This window comes from Arvicola amphibius, chromosome 11, assembly GCF_903992535.2.
Source record: "Arvicola amphibius chromosome 11, mArvAmp1.2, whole genome shotgun sequence".
NCBI lineage: Eukaryota > Metazoa > Chordata > Mammalia > Rodentia > Cricetidae > Arvicola > Arvicola amphibius.
This window is the reverse complement of record NC_052057.2, coordinates 73,243,137-73,267,974: the sequence shown is the minus strand read 5'-3', so window position 1 is coordinate 73,267,974 and position 24,838 is coordinate 73,243,137. Positions and strand designations below refer to the sequence as shown.

Here is a 24,838-nt window from a genome sequence, read left to right as displayed (position 1 = left end):
TTTCATTCCTAATTATCATCAGGCATTCTTTGTGTCTTATTGTTGGCTTGAGAATAGAATAGATGGCTTTGAATAAGTCATTAGAATAACACTTCTTTGATAATGCAATGAAATAAGTACATTTTTCATTTATTCTTTTTCATTAAGCAGGCTCACAACCTGTAATGAAGATGCTTTTCATATAAAGCATTTTTTTTTCTCTAAGGAAACTAAAGGAGCATTTATATTTGCTTTTCCTGTTGAAGAATGGATACAGGAGAAGCAGAAAGCAAAGTTGGACTCATCCTTATTTAGTACTGCAATGACAAAACCCCACGAGACTAGAGGAGTACCAGTGAGTGCTCCATTTTCCCACCCACTTTATCATGTGTCTGGGGGGCAAAGGTTTGTCAAATTACAATGGCAGGCTAGCTTCTGGATAGACAACAGGTCACTTAGATAAAGTCTCCAGCTCATCTCGTCACTGGATCTGCAATTGTAGTGAGGTTATCAATTCTATGGTAGAGAAGAGCTCTACTTAACTGGAAAGCTTAGTGTTTTAGTCTGGAATTCTAGTGACTCAGGTTGTAACCAGGAGTGGTGGGTTATAACTGTCATTTACCTTCAACTTGGAAACAGTGAAGAAAGGTCATTCTATTCTCTTTATTTCGTGTCATCTGGTGACCACAGAACCAGTTCTATACATGCTCAGATCAGCTTGGTACAGAAACAGTTGACGTGATCGTCCCTTTTCTGGTTCTCTGGCTCGAATCCCATCTGGGAAAACTACTCAGCACTCTTGTGAGAGGAATAAGAAAACACAGGGACCCATTAATTTTTGGTGGGGAAACCCTTGTCAATGAGTTAATAAATGAATTCTAGAGAACATCAACGTTTAAAAACACACCATGGAAAACTTGGGATGGAAGGGTCAGAGGATCAAAGGGAAGCTGGGGCAATGTCGTGGCCATAGAAAGCAGAGTCTCTTCGCCATTGTTCTACTGTTGTGAAAACACATGATGGCCAAGACAACTCTTATAAAGGAGAACATTTATTTGGGACTTACTTACAGTTTCAGAGGTTCAGTACACTATCAGCATGGTGGGAATCACAGTGGCATGCAGACAGATGTGATACTGGAGAAGGAGCTGAGAATTCTACATCTGGATCCTCAGGCAGCAAGAAAAGAGCCACTGGGTCTGGCTTGGACTTTTGAAATCTCAAAAGCCACCCAAGTGTCACACTTCCACCACCAAGGCCATACCTACTCCAACAAGGGTAGGCCTCGTAATCCCTCCCAAGTAGTGCTAGTCTCTGGTGACTAAAGAATCAAACTTATGAACTTGGGGGGGGGGCATCATTCTTATTTCAATCACCACACAGAGCAAGAGAGGTTTTCTCTGGTGAGAGACAACACTGAAAAGTGGGTGGAAGCTCACATAGCGCAGGGAATGAACAGCCTTCAATGAAAGGAGAAACAGAAAGGCCAAGTGACAGGGCAGGTCAGTCCTGGCAGCAATGGGAGAGCATCCACATTACAGGGGTTGGAGAAAAAAATGGGAGGTAAAGGAATGAAGAAAATGAATTATTGCCACAAAATCAGTGATTGAGCCAGGCAGTGGTTGAGCACACCTTTAATCCCAGCACTCTGGAAGCAGAGACAGGCAGTTCTCTGGGATTTCAAGGCCGGCCTGGTCTACAGAGTGAGTTCCAGGACAGGCTCCAAAGCTGCAGAGAAACCTTTTCTTGAAAAATAAAAACAACAAAATAAAACTCAGTGATTGATTAAACACACATTTATCTTTATACAGTTCCGAAGGCTGGAGGGACAATGTAAATCATGATGCATTAAAAACAAGGTGCTAACAGGGCTACATTCCCTTAGATTTTGTAAGATCCTTGCTTCTCCCAGATCCTAGAGGCTTACTGTGGTCCTTGGCGCTGGTCTCTTTTATCCACGTGCAAAGCCAGCACCACTGCATCTTGTGTTGTTCCTCTGTAGCTGCATTTCCCAGTGTAATCACACCTGGAAAGGGTTTCTGCTTTTAAGTTCAAGTAAATTGGTTATAGTGTTGTATGCTTATAATCATCTCCACCACTCTGGAGATTGAGGTAAGAGGATCAAGAGTTTGAGACCATTTGGGGCTACATAGTGAGTTTTAAGCTAGCCTGGGCCACATAGCAAAATCATTTCAAAACAAATCAAGAGAATGTATTTTCTTAAGTTAGATTGTCTCCCCCATGCTTTATATCCAAGAGAAGCTCCCTTTGCCATCGCCTTACATTGATAACACCTATGTGCAATGGCCTTTTATCTTGAAAGCAACAGTCTCAGTTATGGGCATTGGATGCGTGTATGTTTATGAGTGGCAGCATTAATTTCTCAAATAAAGACAATGTGGAGAGCTCTTAAGACTTTTTTTTCATGGAGGAGAGAGATGCAGCATAGTTTGAAGATCTGTAAGATGCGGAGACCTATTTTTAGGGGGTGAACCAGAGGCTCTGTAGGAAAATGGACACGGCAAAAATGATGTTCTGAGATTAATAAGAGACTCACTAGTTGCTTGTTTACTGGGATGTTAATAGGTTAGCTTTTCCTAATGAGAACATGATTTCTAATGTCATGTTAGACTGGGCTAAGAGAGTGACTTATTATTAATCAAGTTCATTTAGAGAGAACTCCAGAATCTTGCTAAAGTCCATCATTCAAAGATCTGGTTTGAGCCGGGCGGTGGTGGCGCACACCTTTAATCCCAGCACTCGGGAGGCAGAGGCAGGCGGATCTCTGTGAGTTCGAGGCCAGCCTGGTCTACAAGAGCTAGGTCCAGGACAGGCTCTAAAAAAAGCTGCAGAGAAACCCTGTCTTGAAAAACAAAAAAAAAAAAAAAAAAAAAAAAAAAAAAGAAAAGAAAAAAAAAGAAAAAAAAAGATCTGGTTTGTTCTCTATGCCCCACAATATTACATCAGAAATTGAAATATGACTCATGAGCACTATATTTTGTCATTTAAGCTATTTGCCTGCTCAATCCCCTCTATATGTAAGATAATCTATATGTAAGTAATCATATACTTCAAAGTATGCTGCACTTGATCTGACCAAATTACCAACAAACTAAAGAGGGAGCAACTGAGGAATTAAGCATGAACTGCAACCAAGTTTATAATCTTAGAAATTACCTCTTAATCAAGTCTGTTAGGCATGCATCAACGCACATCCATATATCTATTAAGATGGCGTGGAGTCATCAACGAGAGACCACATCTTTAAGGAAATATCAAAGAACAGTTTCTATTAAACAAGGTGGTCGTGTAGTGAAGCAATCTTTTCTTTTGTTTTTAAGTTGGCAGTTCTTTTACTGAACCACTGTCAGATTTGATCCATGACTTCCCAGGAGCTGACAACAGTATTGAAATGTCGAAGAGACAAATATGACCTCTTTCTGAACTGTATCTGTAAAGCTGTCTTCTTGCAAAGAGGCAGCCCTGTATTTTTCACCTTTTCAAGCCAGTCCTTCTCTGGGGCTGACCAAAAGAGGCCACTGTGCTCTGCCCTTGGGCTCTTTTGAACCTTTTAATAGATTCTAACTGCCCCAAGTTCATGCATATGAAATAAATTTAATGACTGAACTAGTCCAGAACTCAGGCACTTCTATCTTCTCCCCCCCCCCCCACCTCTTTTTTATTTAAGACTTTAACCTCATTAGTATTTCAAGGAAAAAAAAACACAACCCAAAACTGGATCCTGTCCATCATTTTGCTTGTTGCTTCCCTTTTCCTGGCAGGCACAGCCTGAAGTTTCAATAGAGGAAGTGGGAAGGGACACAACACATTCAGAGTCTGTGAAAGACCTTATTTACCATCAAAGTGAAAGTTTCCAGATACTCTAGTCCTGTTTTCTTATGCTCTCAAGTCTTTGATGAGGAATTACGGACTCCAGCCAGGGCTACCGAGGTCTCTGCAAGCGTCTTCTCAGAAGAGAGCTGGCAGAATGCACTCCGAGGTGTCCTGGAGTTGTTCATTAGTTAGAAATGACACTGAGGTATAAACGGAGGAGAAAAGAGGGCAGAAACCACCAACAACATAATCTTTTCTTTCTACAGGGGCACTTCTGAGAGAAATAGAAATGCCACACAATTAAAACATGTATCTTTTTGCTAGCTTCCGTTCGCAAAGCAATTCCTGAAGCTCGTCTTTTAGTGGAGTTTCTTAAGCACCTGATTCTCTCCCTGATTCAACTGTAAATCTGTAGAAGGTAGATTTCAAACGTTAGCAAGTCCAAGAATCTGTGGCCCTCACCGAAAGAATATAGGGTGTAATGTCTGAGACAATTTTTAAAAAATCATGAAGGGTAGACTCAGGAACCTTCCTCTGAAGTCACTGTCATGCCATGGCTGTCACTCACACTCAGAAGGGTTTTCCTACACTCACGTCTTTCTTTATGGTCCTGACATCTTAGCACAGCACAGTTTTCATTCGGGTCTCCCAGACGTGTTTGTAGGACAGAAGCAGATGCCTTGGATGGGCGAAAACCTTGGAGATGATTCAGATTCAAGTATTTTGCTCTCAGTGAGGCGATCACTCTAGTGGGCTGTACACAGACTAAACGTCTTGATGAAAAGAAATTGCAATGTGATTTCTAACTGGGCACAACTGGCGAGAGAAAACATTTTGCTTCATTCACAGAACTGAATAGAAATCTGTTTGTTTACTTAATTGTTTCACGTGGGAGCAAGAAATGTGCTCACTACCTGTAGCCCATAGAGAGGGTAGACCCTGTTTGAACTTCCCACTAGCTACTGTGTGTATATTTCCTGAGCCTTCGGGTTTCTTTTGTTCATTGTTTACCAGGTGCTGTGAGAGCTGTCTTTAATGTGCCTTGTCCTTTGTTCTTCAGCCACAGTGTGAAGCTGCCCACATTGTTTGCTCTCTCCTGGCTGCCTCTAAATAGTCAGATGCAAAAGAAAGGGGAAAGTCACCCTTTTCCATCAGCATCCCTCACATCATGGGAATATCTAGTCTTTAATACAAGAAGCATGCATGATTCCTCTTCGCTTCGTGAAAGTCACAATCATACCTGCAAAAGACTTAGGGGAACTGGAAATTATTTTAACGTAAATACCGAGGAAAATATCTTTAGTTTAGCTCAGGCTGCGGACTCTTGGAACGAGCTTGGCTGCCTTTTCACTGCATCAGAAGTATTTGTTCCATTTATTTAAATGTCATTAACTGTAAGCTGTGTAAATATGTTTTAAGTAGAAAAAAATTGGCTTTGAAAGTATGTGCGGATGATATCTAGATAGAAATACAAATGGGTCACTTGGTTTGTTAAGTTTATAGGTCTTGGTTCTGTTCCCAAGAGAAAAATCAATAAATTAAAATACTGCAATCAAATGCTTTGGTCTTTCCATTTTCGAAACCGAAGATTATGACATCTGTCATCTGTATGCCAACTGCCAATCATCTATCACCTACCTTTAGGTATCACCTGTCAATCATCTACTGTGCATCCTCGCCATTTATCTTCCTGCCGTCTGTCAGTCTTCTGATGACCGTTCAGCACGCCTATCTTTTAAAATCACTGAAAAAATATAGACACACAGTGGTATTTAAAAGTACTTAACCGGACTAACACCTATTCTATGTGCAGGCAATGTATGGATAAGGGCTGTCACTTCCCTCTACTTTTCTCATGCATCATTTTAATTGTCATTTCCAGCCTCGACAAAAGCTTGTCTGACCTGTGAAATAATATTGGTCGCTTTTTTTGTTTTTAAATCAAACCTGTTTTGGACTGACTAAAACCCAAAATCAATGTGTTCCTTGTCAAACGCGGGAGGGTCAATGCTGTGGTTGTTTTTGTTCCCAAGCAGTTATGTAACCGCGGGACTTGTTTCTTTGCTTTCAGACTTGGTGCAAAACACATTAAAGCTAAACAATGGGCGGGATTCCCAGGAGCAGCCCCAGAGCTGTCTCAAAAGTGTCCTCCTAGGTTTGGGAACCTCGGATTAGTTCCGTGTGTGTGTGTGTGTCTGTGTGTGTGTGTGTGTGTGTGTGTGTGTGTGTGTATATGTGTTTAGTTAGCTGGCACGATACACTTCCCCAGGGTTGTGTTTCCTTTTTCCTGAGATTTGGCTAAGGGTAAAGGGTCGGAGTCACATGGATTGAAGCATTTGATTGATGTCCAAGTCACCGCTGTGACTGCCGGAGCCGCCTCCCCTCGGGTTGGGGCCGCCTGAGGCCGGAGCGGCGGGCCGGGCCGGGATCCTGCTCTCCCGGGAGTGTCCTGCTCCGAGTCCCACGCCTCCCGCGCCCGTGTCGCAGCTCAAACAGCCTCCTCTGCCCACGCCCCGGCCTAGGGCCAACATGTGAATCTGCGCGTCCCGCTTGGACTCCGCGGAGGCGGCAACTTTGCGGGCAGCAGAGGCGGCAGCAGGCGCGGGGCAGCGCACTTGCCCCCAACCCCGCGCCCGGCCGGCCACCATGAGCGACGAGAGTGCCAAGGACGCGGACAAGCAGCTTCGTCTGCGCGTGTGCGTGCTCAGTGAGCTGCAGAAGACCGAGCGCGACTACGTGGGCACGCTGGAGTTCCTGGTGTCGGTGAGTGACCGGCCCCACGCAGGGCACCAGGTCTGGAGCATTGTCCGCGCCAGCAACGGGCACCCTTATGGGTGGCGCGGGGACCTCAGGGATGGGCTTGTGGCTGAACATGCACAGAGTGGCCAAGGCCATGAAGAACTCGCGTGGGAGAAGTTAACCTGTCCCATCTGCGCTCAATTTTCTTGATCCATCTCCCAGGGCTAATTTCATCGTATCATTTTCTTTATTCTCCCTTTCTCTCCACTCATATTTTGTTTTTAAAGCTTTTAAGCCTTTTGCTATCTTCAGGTACATACGGTTTAAAAAGTCCTTGAACGTGGTGAAGCCGGACTCGGTTATTAGATCAACAGCAGTGAAGTCCGTTAGGTATAATCATTGAAACGTTGGATTCTGAGGGTGGTGGTAGAGGAGAAAGAGCAGCGGGGTCACCATCCCTGGCAGCTGTTGCATATTAAAGCCACATGTGCGCGCCCGTCCTCCCTCCCTACAATCTCCTTTCTCCTGGTTTGAATCTGCCCTACTCTTGGTTCCCGGTCCCCTGTGCTCACCGACCCCCTTGAGAGCCGTGTCCTAAAACTTGCTTTGTGTCTGACAACTTCAGGATTTCGTAGGTTGGGCAGGAGGTGTTTCCAGGTCACTGAAATTCTGTTCCAAAAGCATTTCATTCAGTTTCAGACAGGAGAGGAGAAATTGGGAATCTGAACTCCTGAGACTTCACGTAAAGGCGGAATTTTCTTCGCTAACTGGGAGAAAGACAAAAATTTACAGTCAGTCCTGTTCATCCTGATAACCTGAGAGGGCATCCTTCCAGGAAGGAATTAGCTTCCCAAACCCTGCCAGACCCTCAAATCTTCCCCTTTCATAGCTGTGTTCCACAACCCCTAGGTTCCGAGGGAAATGTTTCAAATACCGAACTTCCTCCCGAGAGTGGTTCAATCTATAACGTTTGTGCTTGCAGTCACCGTGTAGAAATTCACTCAGCTGTGTCAGGAAGGAAAGAACAATGTCTCGGAAGATGCAAAACACACAGGTTGACCTCTCAAATTCAGTTTCTCCAAGCCTGGGGGGGGGGGGCACATTCTTTGAGGAGGCACACGTGTTAAAGAATACCCTGATAGCTGGTGATGGGTAGGGTCACTGTATGTGATCATGTAGCGATTACAGACAAGAGCATGTTTTAGGGAGGTTTAACTTTTAGTGGCTTCAAATTTGACTTTCATGAAACTTTGTTGGGAACTAAGTCTTTGGATCTGAAGTGAGTCATTTTTTAGAGGCAGCCTTTCTGAAAATAGATGAATAGGGAGACTGCCAATGCTAAGTTGCAGAAATAGGCAAGAATTCAGCCCTGTCTCAAAAACTGACTTGTTGATTTTCATTTAAAATGTCAGTTTTCACCGGGCATAGTGGCACAGGTCCTTAGTCCCAGCACTTGACAGGCAGAGACAGGCTAATATAAGTTCGAGGCCAGTCTGTCTACAGAGTGAGTTTCGAGTCAGCCAGGGCTTCCCAGGGAAGCCCTGTCTCAAAAAATCAAAAAAGAAAGAAATGAAATGTGCTGCCAGTTTTATAGAATTGGTATGGCATATTGGAGTTTTGTAATAGTAAGGGCTCTTGTGGCAGAATATGACAAAAGAGTTGCACTTGGTGACTGTTTTGTCAAGACATCACTGGTACATTTAAGAAAGCATTTAAGGCGGGTAAAAAGAGAAGATGTTTTGTTTTTAATTCTGTATAGATGAGATGACAGAAAGTGACCTAATGTGCTTGCATTTTCCTTCTTGTTTTTGCCTGGGAAATGAAAGTTTGTGCTTCATTAGAAACACTGGAAACCATGTCTAGATAAGTGGCTCCATAGAACTAATAGCCAGTGTCCAGAGTCCCAGTGTGGGCAACAGTTGGTGTGGCTTGCTTCAGCTTTTCAGTCCATGGCACGATGCAGGATAAAGGGGATGGCATAGGAGACACGGGGTGCTTGCAGGTATTTGTCCTGTGCACACCCGTGTTTATATGTGTACATCCCTGTGACTTAAGGCTTTGTGCTCAGAATGGTCCTTACTTGGTTTAAGGTCTGGCCTCCACCGTCTTGAAATTCTTACCAGTTTTGTCTTTCCACTTGGGATGATGGAGCAATAGAGCAAGACCCTCGGAGGTCCATGAAAGAGGACCAGTCTTGCATTTCTGCACCTTTGCTAGCCTTTTCCTCCCTGAGTTTTGAACAGGGGCTCTTCCTACTTCATTTTCCACTGGTACTGGAAATTATATAGCTGTTTCTCAGTGGACCTGTGGTATTGCAGCAGGATGACCATGTAAGTGATTATATAAACTGGGACACCCATGAAGGCCACAAGGAGTGTCATTTCTAATCCCAGTGAGAAGTAGATGTGAGCGGGCATTGTTTCTGGCATGTTTTAGGGCACTGCTATGCCTTGCTATGGGCTCATTAGGCAAAGACTTTGAGTTTTGCATCTTCCAGAAATAAATGTCTTTGGTACCTGTTTCCTGTTCAGGCTCTGATACACCAAAATGTGAGACCTGTTTGTGTAACTTCAATTATTCCTCAAATTCTCAGGCTTCTTTGTGCTCACTAGTATATATTTAAGTAAGTGAAATAATAGCATTTCTCAATGGTGATGTACCTGAGGAGATAGAGTGTATCAGATTTGGCTGTGATCTGGCTCAGGGGAAGGCTGTGTTAAGTGGTTTGTGTTCCATCTGCTGATATTACACAGAGCCAGGAAGATAGGTCACCATCAGAGTAAAAAAATTTCCTTGTCTTATTTGTCTATGCTTCTTTCTATGTTTCTGGGTCTTCTGGCATGGTGTGCTTTTTTAAAATTAACGTATGGATGTATGTATCATATGTGTATATATTTATTTTGTGTCTGTGTGTGTATGTATGCATGTGTCCCCATTGCTAAGTCCTCTTGTGGGGTCAGACAACAACTTGAAGGAGTTGGTTGTCTCTTTCCGCCATGTGGGTTTTGGGCATCTAATTCTGTTATTTCAAGGCATCAGACTTGGCTGTCCAAGATTTATTTTTCCTGCTGAGCTGGCTCACCAGTGGCCTTATTCCTGTTATTCTCTATACCCAGTTATCTGTAAGGTGCTGAGAAAACTTATTTCATGTAATAGTCACCATCATTTATGTGGTGCCTTTCAGTTCTCAGTAAACATTTGCTTTTTTGTACCCAATTTGAGATCTTAGCTTCTTCCATTGGTGCTCTCTGGAGCTCGGCGGGGGGCCGGGGGGGAGGCTCAGGAGTAGTGAGGGGGATCTGAGGGTTATGGCCTGAGGCTGCCTACCTTGGCTTCCCCCAACACCATGTTCTTATTTGTGCCTTTACAAAAGCAGTTGGGGATGCCATTTTTTATCTAGATGATCCGTCCCCAAAGAACCTAGAGGGTTCGTTTACTTCCTATGTGAGCTTTGCCAGTTGTAGGAGCTCATGAAAGCAAACGGACCAGGCAAGCAAAGGAGAATGAAAATGCATCTGCAAACAATCTTTCCGAGTCCACGCTGGCTCTTCCAGGCCAGTGTGTGCTGATTGGACACCTTGTTCCTAGTCCTGTGTTATGGACTGAGTTATCTTCCTTCCTCCCCTGGATTCATCTGTTGAAGTCTTAACCCCGTGTTAAAAGGAAACAAGTTAAAATGAGGCTGTTGGGAAAGTCCTGGTCCATGGGATTGGGTCTCAAAAGAAGTGATTTGAGCACACACAGAGTCACTAGGATGCATGCCTATGTACGGAAGCCAGACCATAGGAGGACACGGAGAGGAGGGCGCTGCTTGCAGACCAAGGAGAGGTTCTGATCTAGAACTTTTCATATTCAGATGTGTGGGGCAATATTTTTTGGTTTAAACTACCAATCCAGTATTTCATCTGGACAGCTTGCCTGGCCCGTGCAACCTGGGTCCTGGAACCTTTGCTAAGGACTCTGAGGGAATGAAGAAGTGACACACATACAGTGAAGCTGGGATCAGGGAAGGTTCTATGACTCCTACTCCTACCCCAGCCACCCCCAAAACCTGGAACCTCATTATTAGGTAAAGCATAGGGGAGTGGTTATCTCATCTCAGTGGGAGGTCTCTGGAGGAGAGATGGCTTCAGTACCATCCAGGAGGAGAATGCCATATTTATTAGTCTTGCCCACACTGATCCATCCTTCGTAAACACTCATATTGGGAGTCCCGAAAAGCTTTGCCATTTCTTTTAAGCCTGGCCATATGGACAATGACTTTGCCAATTTCCCATGGGCCAGCTGGTCTTCGGGTGCTTGATGTGGCCTTCCCACATCAAAATACACATTTGTTCAGAGCTTCCTCCACTCCCTACAATAGCCTGAGAAGACAAATGCTGTTTATGTTAGGTACTGGAGATATAAACAGAAGTTAAACATATTTATTGGAAGAAAAAGGAAGAATGCATAGATAATTGCAGTTGTGTGTTGCGTCCTAATATTAGAGCCATATGCGAAGTGTCATAGAGGTGGCGAGGGACACTCTCAGTCTAGGAATAAGGGCAGCTTTCTATTAGTGGTAGCAGAGCTGGCCAATGAAGGATGAGTAGGACTGTGATAGATTAGGGGGGCACCCAGGAGAAGCATTGTGCTGTGGCATTGGTGTGGCACCTTGGCAATGCTGCCACTCTCATTGCAACTGGAGATAAAAAGTCTTGCATGCTTTGTGGGTCTTGGTGGAGATGAAATAAGTTGGTCCATTTGGAGGAAAGTTCTATTCTTAAGTGGTCCTACGATAACTATAGGCATTAAAGATCAACCGTGAAGGGACACTGGGTGAGCCGTTCAGAGAATGGCAAGGCACCGAGTAGGGGTCGGGTTTCATTTGTAGATTTGATTCCTTCTCGCCTTTACTGCTTCCCCCAATGTGTTAGTCTCAAAGCATGTCCAACAGCGGAGTCTTCTTCTTAATTCTTTCCATCTGACACAGGTTAGTAGTTTAGTTAAGTTGGTACTGTTTGCTGAGGGAGAGCACTGGTCGGTAACCACAGAGGTTACATGAAACAATAGCATTGTCTAGATCGTGCAGGACAGATATTTGGGTTCCCTTTGAGGTGGGACTGCTGTCCGGGCCTGTTTGGCTCCTAAACTTTGAGATTAAAGTTCTCCTTTATAATCTTCATGGCTGAGACTCCTAACTGACTCCTGGGGTCTTTGAGTACTTGTGATTCTCCTAACAGTGTGTTGGGGAGGCATGACACCAGTAACAAACATGTAATAAGTCAGAGACTATGTTTTATGTAGAGGTTGTCATTTAGACTGTTGGTTTCAACTATGTACCCTAGCATAGAGTGCTGCCGTTGGTATAAGAATAGTATCTAGGGGCTGGAGAGATGGCTCAGTGGTTAAGAGCATTGCCTGCTCTTCCAAAGGTTCTGAGTTCAATTCCCAGCAACCACATGGTGGCTCACAACCATCTGTAATGAGGTCTGGTGCCCTCTTCTGGCCTGCAGACATACACACAGACAGAATATTGTATACATAATAAATAAATAAATATTTTAAAAAAGAATAGTATCTAGTATCTATAGGGTTAAGTTTTGTTTCTTAGAAAGAGAATCTGCCCACAGAGTTGAGAAACAAGAGGTTATCCATAGCTACTTTTTCCATTGTGTTAGTTCTAGTAAGAAACCTACAATGTCTGATGTAAGATGGAAGGAACAGAGATGATTAAAAACTAACAAACAACAGCAGCAAAACAACAACAAAAAAAACCGTGCAAATAAACCCACAAAAAGCCCAAGCACTCACGTGGGGCAGTGGTGGCACATGCCTTTATTCCCATCACTCAGCAGGCAGAGGCAGGTGAATCTCTGTGAGTTCAAGGCTAGCCTGATCTACAGAGTGAGTTCCTGGACAGCCAGGGCTGTTAAACAGAGAAACTCTGCCTTGAGAAACCAAACAACAACAACAACAACAACAACAACAACCCTCAAAGCAAACAAATAAAAACCAAGCACACAACAGCAACAGGACAATTCTGGGGTGAAACCACTGTGTGCACTAAGAAGGGAATGTGGAGTCGTATGGAGGACATAGGGCAGTGCTGGGTCTGCAGGTGCCATGGGTAGATGGGTAGAGCCATGAATTGAAAAGTAAAATCCAAGGGCGAGAAAAGCGTAGGGAGAAAGAAATAAATTTGATTTTGGACTTTAAGCTGAGAGCCATTGTTCAAAGGAAGTGTAGGGTGCATCGCTGACTTTGGCCATTGAAGACTGGAACAAAGAACCCAGAGGGGGTGAAGAAAGGTGTGGGAGGAAGGGGTAGGAGTTGGGATGGAAGTAAGGGTAGGGACAGGGATAGACATAGAGGAGCATGTAAGTGAGTGGTGAGTTCTCTAGTGTCAAGGAAGAATCTTGTTGGCAGAAGAGAAGTCTGAAAGAGAAAATGAGTGGAGAGGAGACATAGTGGCACCTGAGGAAACTTTTCCTGGCGTTTGGTGTAAACAGGAAGAGAGGAATGGTTAGTAACCATGTTAGTTACTTTTCTGTCGCAGAGCCAGAAATCTGTTAGTTCCCAACTCAAGGGATGGCGGCGGATGGGTCGTTTGGGCTTTCAGTTTGAAGGAATATGGTCCATATGGGGAAGAGCATTGTGACTGGAGTCGGAGGCTGCTGGTTGCATTTCACCTGCAGACTGAAGGCAGAGGACAGGAAGTGTAATGACAAAGCCTCAAGGCATTTCCCCGAGCACCTCTTTCCTTCTCTGGGGCCTCAACTCCTGAAGGCTCCACAGCCTTTTAAAGACTTACCGCCAGTTGGGGACCCAGTGTTTGGAGTCACGAGCCTGTGGAGGACATTTTGCATTCACATCGCAGCAGTCCTATAAGGAGATGATTTCATCTGGAAATCTTTAAAGATGTTAAATCAAGTTAAGGAGAAGAAAGTCAACAAGCAAAGAAACAAAAGTGAACAATAGTAACTAACTAAAATGTTACTAAAACTCAGGCATGGCAGAAGGCAATGCTACACGCAGGTGAACCATGGCTAGGGCCTCTGCAGCCCTGGGAGATGAGGTGGACATTAAGAAAAGTTTAGAAGCTTTCCTGCCACAGACCGTACCCTTTTTAGAGCATTTTGAAGCACCATTCCCAATGGTCACAGTGAGGAGGCTGTCTCTGGAGTGTGTAATCGCTTCCTCTGTCTGCAGCTGGAACTGGGCAGCTGAGTCCAGCCTGGGAGACCTGGAGTAATGCAGAGTGCCTGCCCAGGGCAGGGGTCGGGGAGTTCAGTGACTTAGCTATAAATCCTGGTATAGAAATTTACAAACCATGTCCTGAGATGGCCAGGGCCTTCTAAGAGACTAGAGGATGACTTGTTCTACGAAGGAATTGGATGCTGTGTGAGGTCAAGGGAAGAAGGAAGTTAGTAAGGGTGAGGGTAGGGTGGGTGGCAGGGGGGGTAGGTAGGTGGTGGGGATGTGTGCAGGGTGAGGTGGGTGGGGGTGGTAGGTGTGTAAGGTGGTGGTGGTGATGGGTAGGTGGGTGGGGGTGTCGTGTATTGAAGGTTTCTACCTGGTAGTCTCTCTTCCCTGTGAAGTTAAACACTGCTTTTCTGTCCAGTGTTCTGTTTGTCTCTGTTTGGGCTCTTTGCTCTCTTTCTGAGAGTGGGATGCCCTGGAGAGAACAGTAAAGATTTGAAGATGCACATTCTGGAATAGGAAAGCAAACTCACCTTGGCTGCCTGGGCTTTGGTATATGACTGTCTTTGTAGAGTTATCCCTCTAATGGGACTTTGGAAAATGAAACATAGACATTTAGAAGTTAAAGTAAAAAACTAAGCCTTTCTTAGTTACTGTGTATATTGTGACTAGGTTTAGGTTGAACCTTTTGGAAGTAGTGATAAACATTTTTTAACCATAGTACAGATGGAATAGAACTGCTGTTCTATTTGCATCTACTGGATTATTGTAGCTACTTGAAAAGTCAAACATTTGTGCTGTTGAGATGGTACAAGTGCAAGACCCAGCTTAGAATTCTCAGAGCCAGATACTACAATGCAACCCCAGAGCTTCTGTGGGCAGGTGGGAGGATGGGACAGGAGAACCCCCAGAAACTTGAGGGCCAGCAAGCCTGACTTAAGCACTGAAAACTAGCGCAGAGACCTATTCTTAAACAAGGTGGAAGAGGAGAGGAGGAATACCCGTGGTTGTCCTATGACTTCCACACACAAGCTTTGGCCCATGCATATTTTCCCGCCTTCACACACATGAACATGTGTACACACACTGTGGTGGTTTGAGTGAGAATGGCCCCCATAGAATAATATATTTAAATGTTTGGTCCCTAATTGGTGCAGCTGTATGGGGAGGATTAGAAGGTATGATCTTATTGGAGAAAGTGTGTCATTAGGGGTGGCCTTTGAGGTTTCAAAAACCCATACTGTTCCCAGTTAGCGCTGTCTCTCTGTTTCATGCTTGTGACTTGAATGTAAGCTCTCAGTGACTGCTCCAATGTGCCCTGCCTGCCTGCCTGCCCGCCCTCCTGCCCTCCTGCCCTCCTGCCCTCCTGCCCTCCTGCCCGCCCACCTGCCCGTCTGCCCGCCTGCCCGTCTGCCTGTTGCCATGCTTCCTGCCAAGGTGATCATGGACTCTAGTACGATGGAAACATGGGCCCCAATAAACTTTTTTCTTTTAAAAGTTGCCTCAGTCATGGTATATTATCATGCCAACAGATGTCTAAGACAAACAGACACACGCATACATGCACACATGCACATATATACATACGCACACATGCACACATACACACTTTAAAAACACATACTACACAATTTTTTTCAAATGAATTATCTAGCAACTAGTGTGATTATATTGTTTTTCAATACTTTTAACAATGTGTTGTGCAGGGTACTTTAACCATATACTTAATGTTAATACCAAATAAATTCATATGTCTGTGGTTTTACGTAAAATATTGTTTCATAGGGTTGTGTGAAGTCCTTCTGTATCTGTGTTGCTTTTATTGGTTAAAGAATAAAGAAGCTGCCTTGGCCTGTGATAGGGCAAACAGTAGAGCTAGGTAGGGAAAACTAAAATGAATGCTGGGAGAAAGAAGGCAGAGTCACAGAGAAGCCATGGAGCTGCCAGAGGGGAAAGACGTGAGCTGCCAACTAGAACCTTGTCGGTAGGCCACGAGCCTCATGGTAAAATATAAATTAATGGAGATTGGTTAATTCCAGATGTAAGAGCTAGCTATCACTATGCTTAAGTGATTGGCCAACCAGTGATTTAAATAATATAGTTTCTGAGTGATTGTTTCATGGTCCGAGCAGCCAGGAATGAACAATTGGCCTCCTGCTACAGACAAGCAGCCTCCTACAACAATTGGGAATCAGTTCTTATATTTACTATGTGTTATATTTTGATAATAGATGTATTTTTATTATTTCCCAAGAGGTTTACTAATTCACAAACTTTCTATGTAACTAGAATTGTATTTGCTATGTGAAAATTAGTGACACAGGCCTTTAGTGCACTTGGGAGGCAGAGGCAGGCAAATCTCTGGGAGTTCGAGGCTAGCCTTGTCTACAAGAGCTAGTTGCAGGACAGCTAGTACACAGAGAAACCCTGTCTTGAAAAATAAAACAAAACAACAAAAACAAAATTAAAAAGGTACTGTCAGTTCAGTTTTCCCATGGCAGTGAGCGTCGCACTTGGATCTGGAGACATCTGATATGAATATCTTTTCTTACTTTCTTCTCACTCTTGTGAACAATTTCTATCTAGTAGTTCAGTGACCGTAATGTTAAGAAAACTGATCATTTAAATGGGCTCCTTGATTTCAGACTTTGATTTTTGGGGGGTAAGTCTGTTGTCTTCAGGCCTGACCATGTAGCTCAGCATAGTGCATAAAGGGAGGGGGGACATTTTGCTGGAGAATGTCTATGCCAAGGACATTGTGTTTCCTCATTAATACGAAATACATTCTTTCCATGAAAAGGCAAACCCTTCATTTGAAAAGGTTAAATTGTACAATACTTACAAGAGGATTCCAGCAGGGTTAAATTTAGAATATGGCTATAAAATACTCTCTGGGTTTATAGCAGGAGTTTAGCAACACAGAATGCTGATGACTTGCATTTTTATTCTTTAAAAATGTTATCTCCCTGAGTCCAACAGGGCCCAGGATCTGGCTTAGCTGCCAGTGTGGCTGTTTGAGTTATCTCTGTAAGTTGTCTTCTTGCCAGGACCAGAGGCTTTGTAGATGGCGACATATTTTCAGAGATTGTGCAAGAAATGTTGATGTCTCCTTTAAAGCCTTGTGATGCTTCACGTTGGACTTGTTTCCATGTTCCCTTGGAATTTCAGCTCCTTCTTATTTGTGACTGTTGCCCCAAAGACAGGCTTCTTGGGATTCCTAAAATGGTCCTCCTCCTTTTTTACGAGATGTTGTTCTGTTCGTATCTCAAGGCTGAGGACTAGGGAAAGGCAATATGATCCTGCATTCATTCACCCCTGTACTGGTTCCTTGCCTGTATTCTATGGCAATTGTATTCATTCACTATCCCTCAGATGTCAGTTCTAAGGGTAAGGAGGGCCTTCACCTTGTACAGGAATTTGATATACATTTATATCTTTTGTAGCAATATATCTATTTTTATATTTTCATACAGTTTATTTTGAATTTATAGATGCAGGTCCATCTCCTAACGAAAAATCTCTGGAAAAGCCTTCCAACTGCCTATACAATCATTATTCTTTTCTTCTATAGTGATGAACACTTTTAGCTCTTTGTAAGACTTAAATATCTGAAAGCCATATCTCATTTTGCAGATTTCCTTGTAGATATGATATAGATATTTTTAGTTTGTGGCAGGGGATTGTGAACAGAGGTGATAATAGGTAGTTTCTAAATTTGGAATGAAAGGTGGGAAATTTACTTTTTGACTCCTTCTTGGCTGGTATGAGGATGTGACGACAGGCATTGAGGCAGCCCCTTTTGACCATGAACTATAAGACATGTCTTGGGGATGACAGGACAAGAAAATGGACGTTGTTCGTCTCAGGGCAGGTTCTCTGGATCCGATGAAAATGTACCATCTTGACTTTAACTGCTGTCAGCTCATCACATTCTGATTCTGTGTTTTCACTGAGTTATTCAGATCATCAGTGAACTGGCAACTCAATGTATTTTCCAATCCTAATTTAATCAAATTAGTTTTTGTTTTTTAATTCTTCTCTCATACAGTACATACTGACTGCAGCCTCCCTTCCCTCCCCTTCTCCTAGCTCCTCCACCTCCCCTCTCCCCCAGATCCACTGCTCCTCCATTTCCCTTTAGGAAAGAACAGACCTCCAAGTGATATCATAACTGAATGTTTTTGTCATCATAATATTTATAGTTTATTTCTAACTTTAACAATCTTTAGTTCTGCCCTGGTTTCCAGGGATTATACCCAAACTGAACATTTAAATGTTTTTCTACAGATATACTTTAAGGTTTTTCTTAAGAAAAAGAATAGGGCTTAATTTTTTGAAGTCTGTATGTACATGTAATTCTTTCCTCAGACTACTAGGATGCTGTGTTTATCGTGTGTATTTGTAAGACTATCTCAGGTTAAACAGTCCAAGGGAGCATGTGAATGCGCAAGCCACGTGTGGTCACCATAACCTTCTCTGCATTCTCCTTTGGGTCTGGTTAATACTTTGATACTGTTGTCTAATAGTGGTCCAGGAGCATAGGATGCTCGGCTGCATCAAGGTACTCAGAGATCTTGGTTTCCTCCCTCTACTGCCCTGCTAGCCTCCAAGAAGAAATGCAATCAGAGTGTGGGGGAGTGAATCCCGCTCCCTGGCTGCACAGTTTCTCCAGGTGGTTCCAATGTACAGTAACAGCAGGGAAGCAGGATACTGAACTTTGGTGTTGTCTGCATGGTTGAAGTTGTCCTATTTGCCAGGATGCTTTTCAGTCCTGACCCTCAGGGGTTGGAAGGTGGGTGACAAAGTGGAGGGCAGTATTCCCGTTAAGGATGTGACCCAGAAATTACACATGTCACTTTGACTGCCCTCTTTGTGGTCAGATCTCTTTGTAACAGGACCAGACCAGCTATAAAGGAAACAGAAAAATGTGCTGATTAATCAGACAGCCATGTGCTCTGGTAGAATCTGGGAGACACTGCACTTAAAAAAAAAGAGAATAAGTACAGTGGGGAGCATTGGTCTCTTACCTTCCGAAAATGATTAATTTTAATCTTGGATTCCTATGCTCTAACAATTCAGCGTGGTAACAGGATTATTTCCTGTCCTCTCCTCTCCTCTCACCCATCCAGACATTCACCTAATATTTATTTTGTTTCTTATGTGACGGTATCTCCCTTCTGTTTTCATCAATTTGCTTTCTGTGGTGGCTAATCTTGGTGGTCGACTTGATCCATATGGGAAGAGGGAACTTGGGCTGAGGGATTGGCCTGTGGGCATATCTATGGGACATTTTAATGATTGCTGATTAATATAGGAAGAGCTATCCCCCACCACAGGGTCAGTAGAGCCCCAGGCAGTTGGCCTAGGTTGTAATAAAAAGCAACATGAACCAGTCAGAGGAAGTGAACCAGTTAGCCACAGCCCTCCCTGGTTTGTGCTTCAAGCTCCTACCTTGGGTTCCTTCCAAGATGGACTGTAACCCATGAACCAAGTACATTCTTTCCTCCCTAAGTTGGTTTGGTCATGCTGTTTATCACAGCAACACAAACTAAACTAGAGGCCCCCATGAGAAAACCGAGGGTTTGGAGATTTTATGTTATTCTTAAAATGTTTTGGTATTTCCAGAGACTCTGTCTTAGGACAATCATCATCAGGTATTGTGTGTTTGTTGTGTTATCCCTGCATAGTCCTGGATTGCAGCCCACAACATGCATAAATATTAATAAATATCAGATGGAGGTCTTTGTGGTGAGACAGAGAGTAAGAGTTAAATTTTCACAGTAAATTTTTAAAGTTTAGGAATCTGTGAATTAAAATCCAAGAATTTTTAAAGGGGCAAAAGAGAATTCCAAATAGATCTTCTCTGTGACTGTTCCAGAGGGTTTTGCCCATGATCTTTGGTTTTTTATGATTTGTGGGAAAGGTCTGATTAATCAGCATGAGGAAAACCAAGGCAGATGTCGGGATGGGGACAGAACTTGTTGACTTGGGAAGTGCAGAGATGATAGGAAGGAATGGAGGTTCATTTCAGGCAAGCCCTCAGGAGCAAGCGAGTGGAAGCAGCTGTTGGTTGGCCTGAGACTGTCAGGGCCAGCCACCCAGTCATGACCCAGAAGTCAGCATGTGCCGCCCTTGTGGAACTAAGAAGGCACAGTGAACCTTTTAAAAATAAATGACCTTGTTCTCCTCTTGACTATCTCTTGATATGCTTCATTAAGCTTAGTGGTTTCCATTTAACTCTTCTTGGGTTGATTTGGGATCTCTGTGTTCTTCGTATTTCCTAATGGGGTTTAGTCTTTGCTTTTGGTTTAAATATAGCTCATGGGTTTAGCCTACATGTAATAAAGTCATAGAGTAAAATTAGTATGCATACTCTTGTGTAATCAAAAGTATGCCTACTGCTCTGTATTTGGTGGATATTACACTCATTGCTTTAGCAGAAATTTTAAAGGTATTTTAAACACAGATGAGTCCATTGTTCAAAGGTCCATTATGTCTGAGAGTGTTCTCTCTTCTAGGTAGGCCTTCATCTGTTGATGGGCTGCATGAGGGGGGAGTAACTGGCTTTGCAGCCATAGAAGGAAGCTCGATAAGCAGGTCAGCTAAGGACAGTTCTTCAGTTTCTAGTAGCATAAGCATATATTCAGTGTCTAAAAGGCAACTGAGAATGGGTGAGCATAACTTCCAATCATAACACCAGAAGTTGAGGCTTCCTCTGTATGGAAACAGGATGTTTTCTACATGGTGAATTTAAAATATTTAAAATCTTATATGTATCATGAATGTGTGTGTATCAGAATGCTCATACCATGGGACATATAGGAAGGTCAGAGGACAGCTTTTGGGAGTCAAGTTCTACCCTGCAAGCATTTGGCCTTGATGGGAAGGGCCATCTCGTCAGCCCAGTATGGTGAACATCTTTGAAGGTAGTAGATTGTCCTAGTTACTTTTTGATTGCCATGAAGAGACATTGCCAGGACAATTTATAGGAGAAAGCATCTAACTGGGTGCTTGCTTACAGTTTCAGAGGATGAGTCCATGATCATCACGGAGGGGAGCATGGTGGCAGGTAGGCAGACATGACATTTTATCCACAAGTAACAGGTAGAGAGGGAGGGAGAACCTGGGCCTGCCATGGCTTTTGAACCCTCAGAGCCCACCCTTAGTGACACACCTCCTCCAAGAAGTGACACGCCTCCTTCATCAAGGCCATGCTTCCTCCAACAATGCCACCCCCTCTAATCGTTCCTAAGCAGTCCACCAACTGGGAACCAAACATTTAAATATATGAGCCTATGGGACTATTCTCATTCAACCCCCACAATGATAACCCTTTGAGATTTGAGCCATGCCAGGCAGGGGCTCTATCACTTAGTCATGGGATTTAAGGCTTTTAAATTTTAGGTTATCCATAAGGTCGAGGCAGGTGTAAGGAACATGGTCATTGGGACAGTAAACATTTCAGAATTAAGTACTTCAGTGTTTAAACTCAGTTTAGAACATACATTTCTGTCGTTGGGTATTCGGATGAGATTAAGGTTTCCTGACATTTTTTGAAATCTAAGCAAATCTTTATTGAGAGATGTAGGAAGCCAGCTAGTATAAACAGGTGCTTTTTAAAAACAAACAAACAAAAGACCCCTGCTTATTATGCTAAAGAAAAACATGCATATGTACTTCCTATTTTGTACGCTATATCTTCCCTACAAATATTTCTTTTGCAGAAAGTTCAAGGGTCAAGTCCCTTATGTTAGTCTGTATTTTTCTTTAGACTATAGCATGGAAGTGAAGTTTATAGGAGTTTTAAAAAGAAATACTATAGAACTTTAAAATTCTGTTTTTTAAAAAAAATTTTTAAAGTCACAAAATGGAAAAAGAATATTTTGTTGTTGTTGTTCATGTCAAACGAACTCTATTGTCTTATGGAGAGAAAACTTAATTTTAGTAATTCATACTTTATAGTTAAAGCAGTTGGAATATTTATTTATCTAAGAATTGTTTTCAAAATCATAGGTCTCATTTTCTTTTTCTTATTCTCTTTCAATCTTTTCTTCTTCTTCTTTCTCTCTCTCTTTTTAAAGCAGAGTCATCAACATAGCTCTACCTAGCCTTAAGCTCATCATTTTGGGAGCTAGAGAGATGGCTCCAACATCAAATGCATGACTGCTCTTTCAGAGAACTGGGATTTGATTTCCAGCACCAACATGGTAGCTCACATCTGTCTGTGACTCCAGTTCTAGGGAATCCTATGACCTTATCCATCCTCTGCAAGCAGGACAAGGATGTGGTGCACAGATAAAACACCCATGCACACAAAATAGTGGAATAATAAATCTTAAAACACAAGACTCTCTACAACTCATTTTTTTCTTTACTCAGCCTCCGAAGTGCTGGGGTTACAAGTTTGGTATGTACAACCCAGCTGGGTCCTGATTCTTAATGATCTAGAACATATTTATTGAGCACAGCATTAGGTATCAAATAGCCTTGAAAACTATATGACTGACAAGAATTAAAAATTTTCTGTTTATCTATTACTTTGTGTACTAGCCAAAAATGTTAATTATAAATAAACTAAATGTTTTTTATTTTTATTGATTTTATTGAGCTCTACATTTTTCTCTGCTCCCCTCTCTTCATCTCCCCTCCCCTTCAACCCTCTCCCATAGTCCCCAAGCTCCCAGTTTACTCAGGAGATCTTGTCTTCTCCTACTTCCCATGTCGATTAGATCTATGTATGTCTTTGTTAGGGTCCTCATTGTTGTCTAAGTTCTCTGGGATTGTGGTTTGTAGGCTGGTTTTCATTGCTTTATGTTTAAAAACCACCTGTGAGTGAGTACATGTGATAATTGTCTTTCTGGGTCTGGATTACCTGTCTCAAAATGATGTTTTCTAGCTCTATCCATTTGCTTGCAAAATTCAAGATGTTATTTTTTTCTGCTGTGTAATACTCCATTGTGTAAATGTACCACATTTTCCTTATCCCTTATCTTCATATGAGGGGCACTTAGGTTGTTTTCAGGTTCTGGCTATGACAAACAATGCTGTTATGAACATAGTTGAGCATATCTCCTTGTGGCACAATTGAACATCCTTTGGATATATACCCAAAAGTGGTATTACTGGGTCTTGATGAAGGTTGTTTCCTAATTTTCTGAGAAATCACCACACTGACATCTAAAGAGGTTGTACCAGCTTGCATTCCCACCAGCAATGCAGGAGTGTTCCTTTTACCCCACAACCTCTCCAGCATAAGTTGTCATCAGTGTTTTTGATCTTGGCCATTCTTATAGGTATAAGACAAAATCTCAGAGTTGTTTTTAGAGAGCTACAGTACTGAAAAGAGCCTGGTATTGGCATAAGAACAGACAGGAGGACCAATGGAACATAATCGAAGACCCTGGTATCAATCCACAAACCTATGAACACCTGATTTATGACAAAGAAGCAAAAAATATAAAATGGCAAAAGGAAAGCATATTTAACAAATGGTGCTGGCATAACTGGATATCAACATGTGGAAAAATAAAAATAGACCCATATTTATCACCATGCACAAAACTCAAGCCCAAATGGATCAAAGACCTCAACATAAAGCCAACCACACTGAACCTTATAGAAGAAAAAGTGGGAAGTACATGTGAACGCATTGGCACAAAAGACCACTTCCTAAATATAACCCCAGTAGCACAGATACTGAGAGAAACAATTAATAAACGGGACCTCCTGAAACAGAAGCTTCTGTAAAAGCAAAGGACATGGTCAACAAGACAAAATGACAGCCTACAGAATGGGAATAAACTAAGTTTTTATGCCATGAGCACCAGTCTATTTCAGAGGACGCAAGATAAATGTAAAACACACAATATGTGTAGATAAGTGCCTGCAAGAGTAAATGAAGCTAAGAAAAAGAATAGAGGTGTCTCTGTATGTGTGTGTGTGAGTGTGTATGTATATGTGTATGTATGTATGTATGTATGTATGTATGTATGTACGTATGTGTGCGTTACTGTTGTATGTAAGACCAGAAGGCACACATTGACTCTTTTCTGTCAATCTCTATGAATATCTGAAAGTAATTTTCTTTTGCCTGTTAACTGTAGCAGGCAGCATCCTTTAGGAGTGTTACTTGTGCCTCTGAACTCTTCAGTATGATGTGAGGCAGAGGCGAGATTAACTGCAGCTACACACTTTAATAGTTAGTAGGACAGTCTAGAGAAACCCTGGTGCCTCTGAGCTTTAAGGGTGTATGCAGATAATTCATTAACTGGCTTTTTATTTTTTTGGAGATTAACTTCAATGTAAGAGGCCGATAAATAGTTTTTGAAGGTACAAACTATAAAAAAAAATATGTTCCTTTACTCTGCCATATGTTTATACCACTAAGAAGAATTTCTTTTTTAAAAAAGAAATAAAATACAGGGTCTAACCATGTAGCCTTGGCTGACTTGGAGCTTGCTATGTAGATCAGGCTGGCCTTGAACTCAGAACTCACAGAGATCTGCCTGCCTCTGCCCCTCTGCCTCCTGAGTGCTGGGATATGTGCACTACCACACCTGACAAGGACCCTGTTTTGTGGATGGGATGATTTCTTTATCAGTTTTCCTGCTCCAGCAGCTTCTGTGCCTAGAGGAACCAGAAACCACTGTTCAGATCCTCAGTAGGTGTAACTCGCCAACACAGGCTTTATTGACTGACAAGCTTGTGGGGGAAAGACAGTCGCTATCAAGGTGGGGATCTCAGCAGTGAATGAGTGGGCTGAGGGTGGAGGCTGACCTTGAACAAGCAGCAGAACCAGAAGACAGTTTTAGGACCATTACCTGGGATCATCACGGACACTGAGTCCAAAACCAGTACATGAAATGCTTTGACTCCTTTCTCCTAGTGTGGATTTTTCCTGTAAAGGAAGAGGAAGGAGAGTTCTGCAAGCTCTGTCCCTACAATGCTATCATCTGCTGATGGACATATAGAAGCCACTCCCTTGGGATGATAGGCAGCTGCATGGCAGCCTTCTGGGTCCTTTAAAGTACCTCTGGGAGCAGCTGCTGGAGGGTTTGCAGAGGGAAAGGCCACTTAGGCAGTGTGGAAAACATCCCGTTTCTCC

At 42.9% G+C, this 24,838-nt stretch overlaps 1 protein-coding gene across 2 annotated transcripts in view; it reads left to right on the top strand.

The window, feature by feature from the left end:
• The first annotated feature begins 6,054 nt into the window (after nucleotides 1-6,054).
• The window catches only part of Prex2 (phosphatidylinositol-3,4,5-trisphosphate dependent Rac exchange factor 2), a 274,501-nt gene continuing 255,717 nt past the window's right edge, over nucleotides 6,055-24,838 (top strand). Inside the window, exon 1 of one of the 2 annotated variants that reach the window (XM_038347373.2) lies at nucleotides 6,055-6,576. In XM_038347373.2, the coding sequence (XP_038203301.1) occupies nucleotides 6,460-6,576 (117 nt within the window). In that variant the 5' untranslated portion in view covers nucleotides 6,055-6,459. The remainder of the gene's footprint in view (nucleotides 6,577-24,838) is intronic. The other variant, XM_038347374.2, reaches the window with a different exon arrangement.